This window comes from Natrix helvetica (genome assembly GCF_964273705.1).
Source record: "Natrix helvetica genome assembly, chromosome: 1".
Lineage (NCBI taxonomy): Eukaryota > Metazoa > Chordata > Lepidosauria > Squamata > Natricidae > Natrix > Natrix helvetica.
Genome location: NC_138548.1, coordinates 365,484,004 through 365,504,880, shown reverse-complemented (window position 1 = coordinate 365,504,880; position 20,877 = coordinate 365,484,004). Strand labels below are relative to the sequence as shown.

The 20,877-nt window shown below is 45.9% G+C and overlaps 2 protein-coding genes across 6 annotated transcripts in view; both read right to left on the bottom strand.

Annotated features, from left to right (window-relative positions):
• The window catches only part of LOC309384776 (zinc finger protein 263-like), a 48,812-nt gene that overhangs the window by 5,479 nt on the left and 22,456 nt on the right, over nt 1-20,877 (bottom strand). The window contains exons 1-2 of one of the 5 annotated variants that reach the window (XM_081938536.1): nt 562-617; nt 275-392 (exon numbers count right to left, since the gene is read on the bottom strand). The exons of the other annotated variants lie outside the window; for them this stretch is intronic. The gene's annotated coding sequence lies outside the window, so the exon portion shown is untranslated. Of the gene's footprint in view, nt 1-274; nt 393-561; nt 618-20,877 lie in introns of those variants that run through there. 5 annotated transcript variants of the gene reach the window in all.
• Nucleotides 312-20,407, bottom strand: LOC309384542 (uncharacterized protein; the record flags this gene model as incomplete). The annotated part of the gene is made up of 5 exons (XM_081938228.1): nt 20,330-20,407; nt 19,533-19,615; nt 14,776-14,902; nt 11,427-12,484; nt 312-392 (listed from the first exon to the last, which is right to left on the bottom strand). Exons 2-5 carry the CDS (start codon nt 19,605-19,607, stop codon nt 312-314), a joined length of 1,341 nt encoding a protein of 446 aa, XP_081794354.1. The 5' UTR covers nt 19,608-19,615; nt 20,330-20,407.

Below are 20,877 nucleotides of genomic sequence, written 5' to 3'. Positions count from 1 at the left end.
AAGAAGAGCAGTTAAGAAAACAGGACATAAAAGAGGATCTGGATTTTATCTTTTGCCCACAAAACCCTTGTGTCCATTAGTGGGGATGGATGACACCCAATGGGAGAATTGCTCCAAAGGAGATACTCTTTGGAAGAACGCAAGACCAATTTAGCCAATGAGGTTCTCTAAGTATCTAAGCACATTATTAATCTCCCAAACCCTATCAGGGACACATTAAAAAACTCAAGCATGTGAAGATCCCTCCGTGTTCCCCAAAAGAAGCTTCTCTGACCTTGGACCTTTCCTGCTTCTTCTCTTCTCTGCCAGGATCAGAAGGGATCTTCCAGCCACTGGCACCGACGGGCAACTGGTCTCCGCTGGCTCTCCAAAGGTCCTTCCAGCCTCCGGATCTGAAAGAGATGTCAGCAGGGGGGGGGGTTCCTTTAAGCTTCCTTCTCTCCTCCCCCCTGCCCCATTGTTGCATCTCCCCCCATTGCATCTCCCTCCTGCCCCATTGTTGCATCTCCCCCCACGCCCAGCCAAGAGCAGTTATGGGGCGGGCTCCCCGCTCCCTCCAACCTCAGAATCCCCTTCCCTCCCCTGGGGAGGCTCTGAGTCGCGGGAGCCCCTCTGGCCCCGCCCCCACCAGGTCCCCAGGGAGCAACCCCCAGCCGGAACCACCCGACCAAGCCGAGGGAGGGGCCTATGCGCAGTGGCTTCACTCAGTCGGCAGCCAAGAGAGCGCCCCCTGCTGGCACCTGGGGTGAAATCTCGGGCGTTGGGGCAGGTTTGGGGAGATATGCAGGGCAGCCTCTGCTCGAAGCTGCATCTGCCCTGGAGATCGAGCTCTGCAAGCGGCATCCGGGAGAAGCCAGGCGGAGATCAAACCTCTCTCTCACACAGACAGACAGGCGGATAGAAGGAAGGGAGGTATGGAGAGAGAAGGAGAGAGAGAGAGGCTCACACCATCAAACCTTAAAGGAAAACAGACCCGAGAAAAGTGAAAAGTTTCCCAGGAAGTGAAAGTGGCCTTCCCTTTCCAGACCTGAAGCCACAGCAGGGGGTCGCGTCTCTTCCCCGGAGAGCCAATGAAGGTGGGAGGGACACAAAGAAACCCACGGGGGAAAGGGGAAACCCCCCCCCCCAAACAGAGTCCTGCGTGGCTTTGGGTAGTTTTTCACAGGAAAGAAGCAAAGTGTTTTATGTAATTCGTAATAATTACGCAATTAAGGCTCGTGAGAAAAGTGTGGAGGGGGAAAAGGTCAGCCACTACCAAAGAAGACAAGAGATAAAGGTTAAACGCATCCTCATCGCCCGATGCTTCCCAGGCGTCAAACTTCCCCGGAGGTCAAGGAAACGGGCTCCCCTTGAAGCAGAAGGGGGAGAACCACCCCCTTACTCTGGAAAGCAAGAGTTGACCGTGGACTGGGAGGCTTGAGACACGTGTCACGGGGGTCGTGGGGAAAACAAGCGAGCCGTGGCTAGAGGAGACCTCTAGATTTTGGACCTAGTAGCGTGGCGTTCCCACATCTCAGCAGTCGGTGCCTCCTTGAGAGATTGCTTCAATCAGGGCCCACCTGTGTCCAATTTGGGACCCCCACCCACCCAGTTGCGCAGCCTCCCTCCCTTTGTGTTTCTGCTCCGCAGGGAGGAATCGCCAGAGATTCTGCCCAGAGACTGATGACTCAAAAGAAGGGAGGCTTCCCATTGGCGCAACCCAAAGCCAACTCCCAAGTATCCCTGTCAAGCCCCCCCCCCCCGCCTCCCAATTCCATTTCTCCCCTATCTTGGGGACCGGCTTTTGGAAAGCCTCCATTGGCTCCGCCTGTTGCTGCTGCGTGTTGAGCCGGGAGTCCTGGAAACGAAGGAGGGAAAGAAAGATCCACAGTAAGGGGTGGGTGGGAGGGACCATTGATACGGCTGGGGCGGGGGGGAGTTGACTGGGAGTCTGAGACACTCTCCCCGCCCCTCCGTGAGACGGGAGCTTGCGTGACGCCACCCCTTTCCTCTTGGCCACGCCTCCCGCAGTGCGATTCCCTCAGACGGAGAAGCGGGAAAAGGGGTTCCGAGAGGGCTGGGGGAGGAGCCTATTCTGGCGGGAAGAGCGGAGAGAAACTGACGCGCCTCTGAGGGAAGCGCCACCATGGAGGGGGTCCTCAAGGAGGGACTCGACTCCTCCTTTCTCTGCATCAGTCACCGAATTGGGCCTCCTTCTGGTCCCCTCTTCTCCCTCAGGGGACCCCTATGCCCTCCCCCGAGCTTCTCTGATGGGAGCCCCCAAAGGGACCCTGGGAAGTCACCCCATCACTGAGGCGAATGACTTTGAAGATCCCCACACTGGATCCCCACACTGGACCTTCACTGGTCCCCAAAGACCCCTCAGGATAATGATGGTGTTTCTTTCAGGGGTTCATTTTCAAAGGGAGAGAAACAGCTGGCTGCAGAATAAGGAATTTATTGGCCTTATTCAATTAATACAGTATTTAATGATATTAAATAGGAAATTAAGTGTAGACGCTGCCTGAACATCCCCGCTCTGGCTCCAAACGCAAATCCTTAAAGGCCAAAAATACCTTCCAAGTTGTAGAAAGAGGCAAAAGGTTGAAATTTTCTGGTTCCCCTTTAAATCCTCTGGTGTAAAAGGAGAGAAAGTTAGCTGAAGCACTTTCAGTGCTGCATGGTTTGTCTCCGCAGAGGTAAAATTACATAATTAGTAATATTATGAAAAAAAAAATGCCAGGATTTTATAATGAGAAATGTTCCCACATTTTAATTGTTTGCTTCTTTCATAGAAAAATCTACCATACTAATGCTTTTCTCATTCCATGGTTTTCAATGCATCCTTGTGCAATGTGAAACAGTCAGATCTGAACTCATTCCACCTCCTTCTAGCACTTTCTAACATTTGATTCCACTTTCATGGCTCCCCACCCCAAGTTCTCCTACATATTCAGCTAGTTTGTTTGTTTGTTTGTTTAGCTTTTCAATGTGTATAAAGTAGGGCATCATTTACCTTGCGCAATAACTGTTTCCAATAATTTATTAACATTTCAAAATGAGAAAGGTGGTTAATGATCAGGAAATATGTTTTTTAAAAAGCTATATTAAGTTTAAAAGCACAAAGTCACAATCATGCTATTAACAGGTTTTTCCAAAACCATAGCAATGCTATGGTCCCTTAACATGTCAAGTATGATTTATCTTTCTGATCAACTTGATACCACCAAATGAAATAGGCACTAAACTTGACTTTTGAAAATCTTGAAAAATAGAAAATACGGTAGATTACTCTGTGAAACTGAACAATGAATAATTTAAATCAACCAATATTTCCTTTAAAAAATATTGCTCATACGATGCATTGTTGGACCAATAAAACCATATATAAAGTCCCTTTTAGCTGGGTTAATGCAATTTGGCACCAGACTGGACTGTGTATATAAATATTTGGGAGAGATTTCCATTTGCAACTAAACTGATGCACATACAATATATGAAAAAATAATAGCTGAAATACCTTGTTATATGTTTTAAGGCCTTCAGTGTTTTCAACACAACTAGAGCTAAAATGAATATACACACATACATTTTCCCTTGGTTTGCTTGCATATACCAGCTCTATACAAAGCCTGGAGGCTGAACCCAAAATCAGTCCTGATGTGAGGTCGCCATGGTATATGTGCAGATCAGTTTTCCTGATTGGAACACATATATGGAATTTGGGACTGAAATAAATTGAGTAGTGAACACGGGTTGAGCTGGATGCCCACTGGGAGGACCTCATTTAGAAAGCTGTGTTCGCAAAGTAACCGCTTGCAAAGCAATGCATAGATATTGAAACCATCTTAAACAACGGGGACTTTCCAAACTGAGGCAGTTACCAGCAGCCTAGGAAACACCTGGTTCAAGCCGTTAAGATACTCATACCGAAAGCACCGCTTAAGCAAGTAGGAGCTAACATAACCATATTAGGCTATATGCGATAATGTGACCAATAATAAATCAGCATGCTTTGTTTCCTTATACGCTCTTAATAAAAGAGGGGTTCAGAACACGCCCTGGGCTCACTCACCTCGAGGAAACCCTTGTGTGTTGTCTTCATTCCGCTCCTGGGCGGACAGTATGAGTAGCCCACCCTGTGCGGGTAGGCAATCCCGCACTGGTGTTGATTATGCCTAAATAAATCAGTTTGTGATCCAGCCGAGATTGTGAGGTTTGGGAGTAATGAGAGGGGCAATTGTTTAACAGATTTCTTTACCTTAACTGAATAGATAATACCTCTGGAATTAAAAATCTATTCTGAGAGCTTCCCAAAACCCATACATTTAATCAGTTGCACACATGGTGATATTCAGAGGTGGGTTGCTACAGGTTCACATTGGTCCGAGGGAACTGGTAGTGGAAATTGGGACTGGGTCACCAAACCGGTAGGGATGGCAGGCCGGCCATGCCCCTGTACCAGTTCTCCAGTCACCCATGCTGTTGCCAGCATGTTTTTTAGTCATTTTATAATGTTCTGCGCATGCAAAGAACAATTTACAGGCAACTGCGCATGAACAAGCAAAGTGTGTGCGAAGCGAATGGGCAGTAACATCGGCAGCAACCCACCCCTGGCAATACTATGAAACGAAGACTGTTCACCACAACATTTTTCCAAATATATTATTCTTTTTACACTCCATATCTTTAGATGGTTACACCACAGTGAAGAAATTTACACAAATTAAGGACACTTTAGTCCCTAAAGGGATCTCCCTCCCATCCTGTTGTGGGTCATATTATAAGGGAAATAAGTTGATTGCTTTCCATAAGATATTTTGCTGCCCTCTATGGATTCTTTCTTGAAAAGCATCCTGTTTTCATTAAAACTCCTTCCGCATTCCATTCATTTCTACTTCCCCCCTGTGTGGATCCTCTTATGAGAAGTAAGGTGACTTTTTAATCTGAAGCTCTTCCCACATTCTGTGCAGTGGTGCAATTTTTTCGGTGAGTGGCTACGAATGTGGTAAGTAAGGGACCTGCTTGTACTAAAACTCTTCCCACATTCATTGCATGCATATGATTTCTGTTCTGTGTGGATCCTGTTATGGGAAATAAGGTAACGTTTATCACTGAAGCTCTTTCCACACTCCAAGCATTTATAGGGTTTCTCTCCTGTGTGGGACCTTTTATGGTAAGTCAGATTGCCACTGGTAGCAAAGGTCTTTCCACAGTCTGTGCACTTATAAGGTTTTTCCCCTGTATGGATCCTGTTATGTAAAATAAGTTGATTACTTTGGCTGAAGCTCTTCCCACATTCTAGACATTTATAGGGTTTCTCTCCTGTGTGGATCCTTTCATGTGAAGTAAGAGCACTTTTTACACTGAAGGTCTTTCCACACTCCAGGCATGTATAGGGTTTCTCTCCTGTGTGGAGCCGTTTATGGAGGTTCAGATAACTACTGCTTTTATAGCTATTTCCACACTCCATGCATTTATAGGGTTTTTCTGCTGTGTGGACCAGTTTATGGGAAGCAAGGGTACTGCTTTGGCTGAAACCCTTCCCACAGTCTAGGCATTTATAGGGTTTTTCTCCTGTGTGGATCCGTTTATGAGAAATAAGAGCACTCCTTACACTGAAGCACTTTCCACACTCCATGCATTCATAGGGTTTCTCTCCTGTGTGGACACGTTTATGGGAAGCAAGGCCACTGCTTTCACTGAAGCCCTTCCCACAGTCTAGGCATTTATAGGGTTTTTCTCCTGTGTGGATCCGTTTATGAGAAGTCAGAGTACACTTTACACTGAAGCTCTTTCCACACTCCATGCATTTATAGGGTTTTTCTCCTGTGTGGACACGTATATGGGAAGCAAGGCCACTGCTTTCGCAGAAGGCCTTCCCACAGTCTAGACATTTATAGGGTTTCTCTCCTGTATGAACCTGTTTACGAGCAGCAAGGAAATTGCTTGTCCTGAAGTGTTTTCCACACTCTGTGCCTTTATAAGGATTTTCACCTGAATGCATCCTTTTGTGGGATGTCAGTTGATTTGTATTTCTGTAGCTCTTTCCACACTCTGTACACTTATAGGGTTTCTCTCCTGTATGAATCTTTTGATGAGAAGCAAGGCCACCACTCTGCCTAAAGCTCTTCCCACACTCTATGCATTTAAAAGTTTTCTCTCCCGCATGGATCAATTTATGGGAGGCAAGACCACCACTCTGCCTAAAGCTCTTCCCACACTCCGTGCATTTAAAGGGTTTCCCTCCCACATGGATCAATGTATGTGTTAGATATTAACATATATCGGGATAAGTCTTCCCTCTGGTCCGCTCCTACAGCGGGAAACAGGTATCCCTCTGATTGGTCGAGGGGCGTGCCCAATCCCTATAAAAGGGGAACCCTCCGACTACCAAACAAGCTGGATCACTATTATTACAAATAAAGAGCTGTTAAGTCACTTCGTGTCCGCAGTCTGTCTCTCGTTGCCCAGATCTAACATTGGCGACGAGGGTGGGATCGAGAGACAGGTAGGACGAAGAACGCTACCTCCAGAATCTCCGGATTTGATCCAGCCCAGGAATTCGGCAGCAATTCCGACAGCCATCTCAGATTACCGCAGCGCGGCAAATTCAAACAGAGAAGATGGCGATGCATGCTCCCCCCGCTCCTTTCGACCCAGCAAACGACGAATGGGAAGCCTTCATGATTCGTTTCGAGTGTTTCCTCGAAGCGAACGAATACACGGGGATCACCGATGCGAGGAAGAAAAACATCTTCCTCGGCTACTGCGGAAAAGAAGTCTTCAATACGGCCAGAGACCTCACCGCGCCTACTCCAATACAAGCAGTATCGTGGACAACGTTGCAACAGACTCTGCAAACTCACTACGCGCCAAAACCTTCCCGCCATGTCTGCCGCAAAGAATTCAACATGAGGACTCAGAAGGCGGGAGAATCCATTAATCAATATGTTGCAGCCCTACGAAAAGCAGCAGCTCACTGCGAATACAGGGATCTGGAAGAACACATCTTAGAGCGGCTCATCTGTGGGATAAGAGACATTTCGTTGCAAAAGAAGCTGTTGGCAAACCCGAGTTTAACCCTACAGACAGCGTTAAACGAAGCAAGAGCGTCAGAATCGGCGGAGAACTCATCGGTGACCATACAACGAGGGGCCAGCGTAAACCAGCCAGCACCGAGGCAAACCAGAGTTCACTACGAGGACACAAGCCCCGACTACGAGAATCCCGAGTTCGAGGACAGTCACCTAATGCAGAGCAGTCACGTGAGGCCTGGGGGGAGACCCGGATCCCGTTTGCCGCCCTGCGCAAGCTGCGGAGGGAATCACCCCAGGTCTACTTGCAGGTTCAGGAACGTTGTTTGTTCGCACTGCAACAAACTTGGGCACATCGCACGAGTGTGCCGGAGCGGAGTCCCTACCTCACGGCAGCCACCCATGTACCGCCAACAGAAGCCCAACCCAGGGGCTTGGCGAAATCAAAAAGGGCGCCCAGAGAGAAATCCACAAGTGTTTACCCAGAGAGAAAATTTCCAAAGAGCTGAACGAGCGTATTCCCAGAGAGATTACTCACAAGGAAGTGAGCGAGCGTATCCCCAGAGAGAATACACACAAAGAGCTGAAAGAGCGTTCTATCAAGACGCTCAACGAGAGTATTTTCAGGATGTTGACGATGAGATAGAGTTGACCCAGAGAGAGGAGTTGCGAACGTATCTCACCACAATACATCAGGTCCGCCCTAAGCGGCCAAAAAGGCTGAGAGTCACAGTCCTCTTGGAGGGCTCACCCTGCGAGCTAGAAGTTGACACAGGATCGACCCTGACGATCATCTCATGGGCATCCATGAAACAGGCTATTCCTAGCCTCAGAAAGAGCCAACTACACGCTCCAGACGTCCTTCTACGAGACTACCAGGGGAACCAAGTCCCCATCGTGGGCCAAGGCACATTCCACATCCGTTTCAAGGACATCGAAGCCCAGCTGCCCGTGACCATCGCCAGCGCGCCATTGCAGAACCTTCTGGGGCTTGATTGGTTTGAAGCCCTGGGGTTAGAAGTCACCGGGATCAACGCCGTAAGAAACAGCAGCGCTGAACAGATTTTTAAGGAATTCGAGGATGTGTTCAGCCCCGGTCTTGGTAAGTATGTGGGTAAACCAATATCATTCAATTTAGACCCTAAAGTGGCGCCAATCCGACTTAAACCGAGACGAGTGCCTTTTGCACTCCGCCCTAAAATAGACAAAGAGATAGATAAGTTAGTGGAGCAAGGAATCCTTGAGCCGGTAGATCACGCGCGCTGGGAAACGCCCATCGTGACCCCAGTCAAGCCAGACGGATCAGTCCGCATCTGCGCGGACTATAAGTGCACAATTAATGTCGCGCTACAACAGAGCGCATATCCTGTGCCAGTAGTACAGCACTTATTGCACTCGTTGGGGCCAGGAAAGGTATTCGCAAAGTTAGACATGGCACAAGCTTACCAGCAACTGCCAGTTGATAGCGCCACAGCGGAGGCCCAAACGATAGTGACGCATAGAGGAGCATTCAAATGCAACCGGCTACAATTTGGCGTTAGCATTGCCCCAGGATTGTTCCAGAGCGTCATGGAACGACTGTTGCAAGGGATACCAGGAGTCGTCCCCTATTTTGACGACATCTTGGTGTCAGCTGCAAACGAGGAGCAATTGAACAAAAGAGTCAGATCTGTTTTGGCCAGAATCAGAGAAAAGGGTCTCCGCCTTAAAAAAGAAAAATGCCAAATTAACGTGCCTAGCGTAGAATTCCTGGGTTATAGAATCGATGGTCAGGGAATACACCCCACTTCAAAGAAAATTAAGGCGATCCAGGACGCCCCCACACCACGAAATCAGACCGAGTTGCAGGCCTTCCTCGGATTACTTAACTTCTACAGCGTTTTTCTGAGACAGAAGGCGACCGTTGCTGAGCCACTACACCGTCTACTCCAGAGGAACGCTCCATGGAAATGGGGACGATCCGAAGCTGCAGCTTTCGCCGGAGTAAAGCGTCTACTCACCACTGACTCATTGCTTGTTCAATACAGCCAGACCCTACCGCTGGTATTGACCTGCGACGCATCACCTTTCGGAGTTGGAGCAGTCCTCAGCCACAGGATGCCCGACGGAAAAGAAGCACCCATCGCGTTCTACTCCAGAACTCTATCATCGGCCGAAAGAAATTACAGCCAAATGGACAGGGAAGCGCTGGCTGCCGTCGCGGGAGTAAAGCGTTTCCACGAATACCTCTACGGCCGCGATTTTGAACTGATCACAGATCATAAACCGCTGTTGGGACTTTTGGCGGGAAACCGCCCCACTCCGGTCTCCCTTTCTTCTCGCATGACCAGGTGGACTGTTTTCCTGGCTGCATATTCATACAAATTGATACATCGACCGGGCTCCACTCTTGGACACGCAGACGCACTCAGCCGTTGCCCATTACCTGACATTCTGCCAGACCCCACTCCAGAAGTACCGGTATTGCTCATTGACTGTTTGGATTCGGGACCGGTTTCTTCCTACGATGTTGCAAGGTTCTCCTCTAATGACAATTTAATAAAACAAGTTCAAACTTGGGTTTGGAGGGGGTGGCCAAAGGGAAATGTGGGCCCGGAATTCAAAATGTTTTGGTCGAAACCGGACGAGCTCTCAGTACTACAAGGATGTTTGTTGTGGGGGGATCGAGTTGTTATTCCGCATGCTTTACGTAAAAATGTATTAGATGCTTTACATATGGGTCATCCGGGGATTGTTAGAATGAAGGCGTTAGCAAGAAGTTACGTGTGGTGGCCAAACATGGACAAAGAAATAGAGGAGTGGGTGGCCACTTGTGACCCATGCCAGGAATCGAGACCAGCACCCCCGGAAGCGCCCGCCACAGAATGGGAGAAACCCAAAGCACCCTGGTCGCGAATACACATCGACTTCGCAGGGCCATTCCAAGGTCAGACTTTCCTTATAGTTGTGGATGCATACTCAAAGTGGCTAGATGTAGTCCTAATGACTTCAACCACGGCAGAGGCAGTCATAAAGGTTCTACGGCGACTCTTCGCCACCCATGGCCTGCCAGATCTCCTCGTATCCGATAACGGGCCCCAATTCACGGCCATGCACTTTGAAACATTTTTAGCAGGGTTGGGAATCCGGCATGCCCTCATCGCGCCATTCCACCCAGCATCAAACGGACAGGCGGAGAGAATGGTGCGATTCGCAAAAGAGGCCCTCGCCAGGATGGGTCCAGGTGATTGGCAAACACGCATTGACCATTACCTCCTCATTCAACACATTACCCCGAGCGCAACGACGGGTAGGAGCCCCGCTGAACTACTCATGGGCCGTCGCCTACGATCTCACCTAGACCGGCTCCATCCGAATTACTCTGCCACGGCTCCCCCAGACTCTACAAGTAAGGTCCGGTCTTTCAGAGTAGGGGATTCAGTATACGCTCACAACTACACGGGGGGAACATTATGGATGCCGGCAAAGGTCATAGGCATCACGGGCCCACGATCGTATTTGCTAGAGCTAGAAGATGGGCGGAATTGGAAAAGGCACATCGATCAACTGCGGGGTCGCCTAGCACACTCCAACCTTAGAGAAGAAGACGAAAGTTTCCTGTCTACGGAAAGTCAGCCACAAGAAAACCCCAGCATAGGAAACAACGATGCCGGCGAGCCAAGCGTGGAACAAGACTACACACACGGAACAGAGAAAACCCCAGACAGCGCAGCCGAACAAACTCCTGAACGCCCGAGCAACGAAGGCACAAGACCTCCAGAACGGGAAATAGAAAAAGCACCCGATCCTGCAACTACTTCAAACCAACCCGCACCCAGTCCTGCAACCACTTCAAGCCAACCCGAACTACGACGTTCCTCCCGAGCAAGACAAACACCCACCTACCTAAAAGATTATGTTACCTACCGCAACGTCCCATCTAGGAGGGGAGGGGTGTTAGATATTAACATATATCGGGATAAGTCTTCCCTCTGGTCCGCTCCTACAGCGGGAAACAGGTATTTTATTTATTATTCATATTTATAGACCGCCCCCTCTCCCGGAAGGGACTCGGGGCGGTGTACAGTCACTAAAATACGTTATAAAATACATACAAAACAGTTAAATAATTAAATACGTAGGTGGAGGAGGTTGCAAGACTGTACATAGAATAATAAATATTAAATATAGTATATAGTATATTAAAAACTTTTTAAAACCCCAAACCCAATTAAAATGAATAAATCCCCGCTCCTGCTTAGCAACCAAAATGTTGGCTCAGGTATCCCTCTGATTGGTCGAGGGGCGTGCCCAATCCCTATAAAAGGGGAACCCTCCGACTACCAAACAAGCTGGATCACTATTATTACAAATAAAGAGCTGTTAAGTCACTTCGTGTCCGCAGTCTGTCTCTCGTTGCCCAGATCTAACAGTATGCCTAGTAAAATGAACTTTCATCCTGAAGGTCTTTCCACAGTCTAAACATTTATAGGGTTTTTCCCCTGAATGGATCCTTTTATGGCGTATCAGATAACTACTAGTGCTGAAGCTCTTCTCACACTGTACACATTTAAAGGGTTTTTCTCCTGTGTGTATCCTTTTATGGGACGTAAGAGAATTCTTCATACTGAACCTTTTCCCACAATCCACACATTTATAAGGTTTTTCCCCTGAATGGATCCTTTTATGGCACATCAGATAACTACTACATCTGAAGTTTTTTCCACATTCCATACATTTAAAGGGTTTTTCTCCAGTATGCATCCTTTGATGGGATGTAAGGGAACTCTTCACACGGAACATTTTTCCACAATCCACACATTTGAAAGGTTTTTTCCCTGTATGGATCCTTTTGTGGCACATCAAGTAACTACTAGTTCTGAAGCTCTTCCCACACTGTATGCATTTAAAGGGCCTTTCTCCTGTGTGGATCCGTTTATGAGAAGTAAGAGAACTCTTCACACTGAACCTTTTTCCACAATCCAAACATTTGTAAGGTTTTGCCCCAGAATGGATCTTTTTGTGGGATTTCAGATACTCTCTGTACTTGAAGCTCTTTCCACCCTCTAGGCACTTATAGACTTTTTCTCTGATGTGGATCTTTTTATGAGAAGTTAAATTACCTCTCCACCCAGCGCTTTTTTCACAGTCCACACTGTTGCAGGGCTTCTCCCTTGCCTGGATCATTTTATGTGAAGTAAGATTATTTCTGTTAGAGCCTTCTCCAGTTTTGCAGTTACTAACATTGGGATTTGATCTGAATCTTTTTCTAATGTGACATTTCCCCATATTTTCTTTGGAATCACATTGGGTCAGGAAGCGATCTATTCCCACACATTCAAGAGAAGATTTTTCTTTCAAATTGTACTTCTTTTCATGTTTCTTCCTTCCCCGCTTATTTGTAGAGGTCTCCTCAGGAATTTCAGTTTTGATTATTTGCAATGGCACTAAATTTGGCTCTCGGTCATTTTCCTTCTGCACATCAAATGCTTGTGGGGGGAGAAAAACAAAATATATTAGAATAATCTAATCTAAAAATTTAACACAAAAACAGGTCTTGACATCAGGACGTGGCCCACAAATTGTCTTAATTATGACGCATCCAACTTGCAATCCATGAGACAACATATGCCATTGCAACACAAAGCAAGACAAAATTTGTTGCTGATTAGGACAACTGCAACAGGCAAAAACATCCTCAATTACTCCGCTGTAAGGACCCAGGGCACAAGGATGACCACAAGACAACCATTGCTGATCACCACACTGATTTCTTTCTTCTAAGTAAAATTGTGCTATTTAGAAGACCATTAATTAATGTAATAGGAAAAAAGAAGAGATGAAATTTACGTAGAGATCTAAGCAATGTTCCCTCTAATTTTTTTTCAGTGTGAGCAGAAAAGTATAGTGTTTGAGCGGCACATTTTTATACCTGAGCAACTGAATTTTTTTCACAAATGTCACCTAAAACAACGAAATCAGTATTATTTGAAACTCAAAGTTATGTTTCTTCAAGGTACCAACTTAATTAAAAGTATTATATGTCAGTATCACTTAACAACGCTCCTGCTTAGCAACCAAAATGTTGGCTCAGGAACTATGGCATTTGAAGCACGCAAGTCTTAAAGCTGTCAAGTTACAAGACCCTTGCACCCCTAACCCTTTAGGGAAAAAAACTCCCAGGGGTCTTCAAACCTGACAGCTTTAAGACTTGTGGACTTCAACTCCCAGAATTCCTCCTCCAGTCATGTTGGCTCAGGAACTCTGGCATTGAAGTGTGCAAGTCTTAAAGCTGTCAAGTTGCAAGACCCTTTGCACCCCTAACCCTTTAGGAAAAAAAAACCCCAGGGGTCTTCAAACTTGACAGCTTGAAGACTTGGGGACTTCAACTCCCAGAATTCCTCCTCCAGTCATGTTGGCTCAGGAACTCTGACATTGAAGCATGCAAGTCTTAAAGCTGTCAAGTTGCAAGACCCTTGCACCCCTAACCCTTTAGGAAAAAAAAACCCAGGGTCTTCAAACCTGACAGCTTGAAGACTTCTGGACTTCAACTCCCAGAATTCCTCCTCCAGTCATGTTGGCTCAGGAACTCTGGCATTGAAGCATGCAAGTCTTAAAGCTGTCAAGTTGCAAGACCCTTGCACCCCTAACCCTTTAGAAAAAAAAAAAAAAAACAGGGTCTTCAAACCTGACAGCTTGAAGACTTCTGGACTTCAACTCCCAGAATTCCTCCTCCAGTCATGTTGGCTCAGGAACTCTGGCATTGAAGCATGCAAGTCTTAAAGCTGTCAAGTTGCAAGACCCTTGCACCCCTAACCCTTTAGAAAAAAGAAAAAAAACCAGGGTCTTCAAACCTGACAGCTTGAAGACTTGTGGACTTCAACTCCCAGAATTCCTCCTCCAGTCATGTTGCGGCGACGTCATCTGCGTGGATCCATCTTCGGCTTTTTTCACAGGGGGCAGGGCTGCTGCTGAAGATGCCGACGACGAGCCCCTGCCACCACCAGAATAACAGCTGCCGCCTCCTCCTCCTCCAACAGCACCACCACATTTGGAGTGAAGCCGCCAAAGCTCCCGCTGGCATCCCCCTCCACTCGGAGCACCTGAGCTGGGCCCTGCGTTACCCCTGCTGCCTTCTCCTCCTCCACCGTGCTTTTGAGAAGCCATGAGGCCTTTTTCCCCTGCTCCCGCCCCCTCCGCCGCCTTCCTACTGGCTCCCGCGGCCTCATGGCTCCTCAAAAGCACAGCAGAGGAGGAGGGGGCAGGGGTAATGCGGGGCCCAGCTCAGGTGCTCCGAACGGAGGGGGAGGCGCCGCTGCCATGGGCGGGGGTGCCGGCGGGAGCTTTGGCGGCTTCACCTCTGCCGCAACGTCGGGTGCTGTTAGAGGAGGAGGAGGCGGCAGCAGATATTCCGGTAGCGGCAGGGGCTTTACTTTAGCTGCAGCGCCGGGCGCAAGCAGCTAGGATTGGCCGCCCACAAAGGACCTCCTCCCCGGGCTTGCTTTCCTGGCGTCAGTCGCCCCGCGCTCACCAAAACAAGTCCAGGGAGGTCCTTTGCGGGCGGCCAGGTCTAGCCATCTGCAAAGGACCTCCCCAGCCTCTGGCGCCTGTGAAAGTAGAAAGCACTGCGCGGCAGTTGGAAACTGCTGCGCGGTGTTTTGTTGCCACCTGCGTGGGCGCACAGCGGCGCACCTTAGAGGGAACAGTGGATCTAAGTTGTAAATTAAATATCTAGTGACACCTTGCCCTGAGTTAAATTTTCCTCCAGAAGAACTCATACCTAAAGAGGCCACCATCCTAGATGTTTCCAAGATGACTTCTTGATACAGGGCTTTCTGGCTGGGATCAAGCAGCAACCACTCTTCACTGTTAAAATGGATGGCCACCTCCCCAAAGGACACAGGACCCTAAAGAAGGAAGAATCCCTGTGAGCAGACTCGACAGAATTTGCAAGACTTCCTTCATATGCTGTATTTTTTTGAGTATAAGACTCTCCGAAGTATAAGACGCACCTAGATTTGGGGGAGGAAAACAAGGGAAAAATATCTGCCTCTGCCTCTCAGCAATTTGCTTCCTTACAACAAACAGTACAGACAATATACACTGTTTGTAATGTTATATTTTAGACTGTACTTGTACAGATGCTGTTAAAATTGATGTGCTTTCTGGAAGTATAGTTATTCTCTGCTGTTTAAAAGAATAGCACTTTTTAAAACAATAGCACGGGGCCTCTTCGGATCAAGCATTTATTTTAAAAAGCTTCTTCATTTTGTTAAGTTGTCTAGAATAATAATAAAGCAGTCTTTAAAAAATAAGTCTAATAATATGAACATTCTATAGGCATTTATAGTTGTTAACCTACTTCCTTGCAGCAAACAGCCTGATTAGCACAAGAAAAAAAAATCTGCCTCCCAGCAATTTGCCATTGAGCAAACAGCAAGTTTCACTTTCAATTTCTCCCAATCATCAGTTGTTACAGGCTGCAGGGATTGCTATAACTTATTGAAGCCTCCACAAGCCCTATTTTCCCCGTTTACTGCAAAGAGGTAAATTGCTGGGAGGCAGAGGCGAAAGTTTAGGGTAGGTGGGTGCGGCTACATTCAGTGTATAAGACACACCCAAATTTTCACCCTCTTTCAGGGGGGAAAAGGTATGTCTTATACTCTGAAAAATATGGTAATTAATACCGTATTTTTCAGAGTATGACGCACCTTTTTCCCTCAAAAAAGAGGCTGAAAATCTGGGTGCGTCTTATACATTGAATACAGCATTTTTTTGCCCCCGAAGCCCCACCCTTTCACCAAATTGGCCATGCATATTTTTATGGAGGCTTTCAGATAGCTCCTGGGGGATGGGGAGGGCAGAAATGAGCAAAAAACAGGTTGTGTCCCCCCCCCCCTGCAGTACTCTATAAACCTCCATAAGGCTATAAGTGAATTTTTGGTGCATTTTTCCCACTTTTTTGGCCCCCCACCCCCTCACGAGCACTCTGCAAGCCTTCCCAAGGCTAATCATGCCTTTTTTTTAAAAAGCCCCCCCCCCCCCCCGTTTTTGGGAGGTTTGCAGAGTTCAACTTTCCTCCTTTTGGAAAGCTCTTTAACTGATTGATGAGAATTACATTGAACAAGTGCTGTGCCAGCAGAAACAAAGTCTTAAGGTGCTGCAGATTGTCAGCGATTTCCTCCAGCACATGGATAAATACACCTGGAAACATCTACCTACCTATCTACTCTCCCTCCCTCCCTCCCTCCCTCCCTCCCTCCCTATCTACTGTATTTCTCTCTCTCTATTTCTCTCTATATATTCCTCTCCCTCCCTACCTACCCCCCTCTCCCTCCCTCCCTACCTAATGTATTTCACTCTCTATTTCTCTCTCTCTCTCTCTATCCCTTTATCTACCTACCTACCTAACTACTCTCTCTCTCCCCCTACCTACCTACCGTATTTATCTCTCTTTCTTTCCCTCTATTCCTCTATCTACCTACCTACTTTTTAAAAAATTTGCCTCTTCAAAACCTTGGTGCGTCTTATACTCCTGTGCGTCTTATACTCCGACAAACATGGTAATTAAATGAATAAATAAATAAATAATAGAGGGAGCCACGGGATGCCTAATTTTAAATTGATGTCGGATATAAAACAGATTCTTGATCAGTCCTTGGAGAAGATTTCTCATTTTGTGAATCAACCAAAATATATTAATTCTATAGATGATATTAAAATAGAACAAGAAATATAACTAGTTGTAGAAAATTATCAATCTACTGTTTCGACTTTACAAATACCAGATAATGCAAACAACCTAAATGTAACCTCAGAATATAAATCTGACTTCAACTCTTGAGGGTGTGAATACAATCCTCTCACTGCAACTGAAACAAGTGCCATCAAGTAGGTTCACAATGTTTAAGAGGTCAAGTTTGGGGACTTTTGCTTTATGGACATTAACAAGGCTGAGAATTCTGAGAATTCTTCAAGAAAAAAACGAGATATTTCAGTGAGGGAAAATTTAATCGGGGAAGATTTGTTTCAGACCTGTTTGTCTAACAGAACAACTCTGGGACTTTTTTAATGGATGTAAATAAATCAGAGAACTTCTTTAGGAAAGGAGACTTGATAGTCTGCAGAGAAGAAAAAGAATCTATTCTACGAAGATAAGCTGGAGGAGTGACTTAAATATGGTTTCATTAATTAGGATGGATTTTTTAAAAAATTGATATATACTGTATATGTACTGTTAGAAAGCTTTAAGTTAGTTTTGTATTTTTAAAAAATGAGTATGTACAGGTCTGCTGGTTCTTTAAGTAATGCTGAGCAATATTCTAAAGTTGGTAAATGGTATTATGGACTAGATTTGAAAATATGAGAATGAACGATATATCATTCCCCATAGGAATGAGAAGCTGAGATGGTGAAAATGATTCTTTTATCCAAGTAAGAAATATTTACAATAATACAATACAATACAATAGTAGAGTTGGAAGGGACCTTGGAGGTCTTCTAGTCCAACCCCCTGCCTAGGCAGGAAACCCTATACCGTTTCAGACAAATAGCTATCCAACATCTTCTTAAAGACTTCCAGTGTTGGGGCATTCACAACTTCTGGAGGCAAGCTGTTCCACTGATTAATTGTTCTCACTGTCAGGAAATTCCTCCTCAGTTCTAAATTGCTTCTCTCCTTGATTAGTTTCCACCCATTGCTTCTTGTTCTACCCTCAGGTGCTTTGGAGAATAGTTTGACTCCCTCTTCTTTGTGGCAACCTCTGAGATATTGGAATAATGCTATCATGTCTCCCCTAGTCCTTCTTTCTCTTAAGCTAAACATACCCAGTTCCTGCAACCGTTCTTCATATGTTTTAGTCTCCAGTCCCCTAATCATCTTTGTTGCTCTTCTCTGCACTCTTTCTAGAGTCTCCACATCTTTTTTACATCGTGGCGACCAGAACTGAATGCAGTATTCCAAGTGTGGCCTTACCAAGGCATTATAAAGTGGTATTAACACTTCACGTGATCTTGATTCTATCCCTCTGTTGATGCAGCCTAGAACTGTGTTGGCTTTTTTGGCAGCTGCTGCACACTGCTGGCTCATATTTAAATGGTTGTCCACTAGGACTCCAAGATCCCTTTCACAGTTACTACTACTGAGTATGGTATCACCTATACTGTACCTGTGCATTCCGTTTTTGTTGCCTAAATGTAGAACCTTACTCTTTTCACCATTGAATTTCATTTTATTAGATAGTGCCCAATGTTCAAGTTTGTCAAGATCCTTCTGTATCTTAAGCCTATCTTCTGGAGTGTTGGCTATTCCTGCCAGCTTGGTATCATCTGCAAATTTGATGAGTTCCCCATTTATTTAATTTTGTCTCTAGCTTGAAATTGCTTTTGGATTTTCTGGGGAAAAAATGAAACTTTGATTCTCTTTTTGTAAACTAGACAGGCTTATTGTGATATAAATAATTTATATGTTGTGTAAACCAAAAAGTTGTGGTCCTAATGTAGCAAAAGAGAATCAGAAGTAGATGCTTTTTCTTTTCTTTTTTCTCCCGTTACACTATACCCCCTCTTTTCCCCTTCCTCTTGATTTACTTTTCCACATTTTTATACTTCAATAAACTAATAAAAAAATTAAATTGAAAAAAAAACCCACTCATGAACATTCGTGAAAATACTAGGGGGGCACTTCCAGGCATCAAGATGTAGGTGATACACAAAGCAATTTATCCCTTTCCCCTGTAGGAAGTTATCACCTAGCCCTCTCCCAGAAAAATGAAATATCCTAGGAAATATTGATAAGGCAGAATATTATATTTTCCTGGATGTGAAAAAGGGAGAAACACATTTTAAACACAGAGTAAATTCCTGCAGCTTCCTGCCCTTTGTCAATGGGCCATTAAGAAGGCCAAGCTAGTCCACTTTACATAATAAAGAGTTCTCCTCTTCAGCTGTGATGGGATTAAGGCAGGATAATAAGCCTTTACTCAACTGACCACATGGCATCTAAACTCAATCAAACCTGGATTCAAAACAGCCTAGAGGGTTGCCCTTGCACGGGCCCATGGGAGTCTGACAACCAATCAGAATACACTTCTTACACAGGAACAGGAAACAGAGAGGTGGGGCAGAACAGATTATAAAAATCCCTGCAAGCCCTTCTTCAGCCCTTCTTCTTGTCTGCTCTTCCCCTTCTCTTCCCTTCTCTTCCCTTCTCCACCAACATTGAAGCATGTGATCACCTTTGCTGTTCAGGGCTCAGGCCATGCGGTCCTGTCCACCATTAAAACCATCTTTCCAAGCAGCCTCCATGTCTCCAGTGTCTTTTTCCCCACTTGGAGCCGAACCCAGAAGGACATTTCTTCCAACACCCCAATGATAGAAAAACAAAATTATACTTACCATAAAGAGTTTTATCTTAACCATTCATCTCGTTTCTGCTTTATTTGGGCTAGGCAACATGAACTGCCATGTGGCATTTTTTTTGAAACCAGAATTATACAACCACTAAGGAATTCCATAGACTAATCTCTCCCTTCCTACCTGTGTCAGAAATCCGGCAATTCTTTCCACGTCACCAATAGGAGGAGAAGATTCAGTGAACAACGGTGACTCCATTTTGTCCACTGGGAAGGAGAGAGACAGAATAGAAACAGGAAAGGGTTCGTCTTTTCTAACTTGAAGGGACAAATTAGGATTTCTTCCTGTCCTGCCCTCCATTTTTGCCACTAATACACTCCACCTTTCATAGACTTCATCATGGGAGGTAAGAATAAAGGGAGAAGACCAAATCCACCACACGCTGAAGAACAAACATCAGTTAGATTCTTCTCCTAACCTTTTGGAACAGTACATGGAAGTTTATACTCTTGGCAACCAAAGCATTTCCTCAATCACTGTAAATTATCTCCCCCACCCCACCCAATCTCTGCAGTTTGAAACCCAAGAAATCAGTGATATACTAGCAACCCAGGAAACATGTCTGCAAAGTCAGATGGTGTTGGAAATGGACCAGCAGGGATCTGTATAGGAATTTAGTCAAAACTATCTCTTAAGGAAGGCCAAAAACAAAGAGAAATCTCTCATGATGGAGGAGGAGCCAGAATGCAACTCAAGGTGGCCCCTACAGAGAAAGGCAAACCCTTGGCTTGCTCTGAAAGGAGGGAATTCCTTTGTGTGCCTTAAGTCTTCTAGCTTGAAGAGGGAGTTCTAGCTTTCTTATTGGGTCACCCCCTACTAAGTCCAATGACTAAGACACCAGAAGACACAGAGAATTAAGGATAACTGGAATATTTCTAGAAAGACTGCAACTGCAGTCCAGTGGAACAGTCTTCCCTTACCTAGTGAGGTATCCTGACTTTTATCCTTGGGGATCCCTCTAAAAGACAGATCAGGAGAAAGATTTGCAAGATCCACCCAATTACTCCCCATTCCTGGAAGGACCTCAGAACCGGAAATATAAACAAAGAAGAGCAGTTACGAGAACAGGACAGGAACAGGATCTGGGTTTTATTTTCTGCCCACAAAACCCTTGTGTCCATCTGTGGTGATGGATGAGACCCAATAGGAGAGTCGCTCCAAATGAAATACTCTTTGGAATTATAAATACTCTAGTGAGTCGGATTATTAATCTCCAAAACCCTATCAGGGAGAAATGGAAGAATTCAAGCACCATCCTGTAGGCAGGCATGTGCACAAGTAGTGACAGGCGCACATGCGCAGACCTGGCCTACCCTATCTGGACATGAACCCACCTCCTATTATCTTCATGCATGCCTGCCTGGATTATGTGGGCCAGGCCTGTGTGCATGTGCGCCCACCTCCTCCTAGGTGCATGTGCGCCTGCCAGGATGTGATGGGCCAGGCTGAAGTGACACAGGCCACTCCC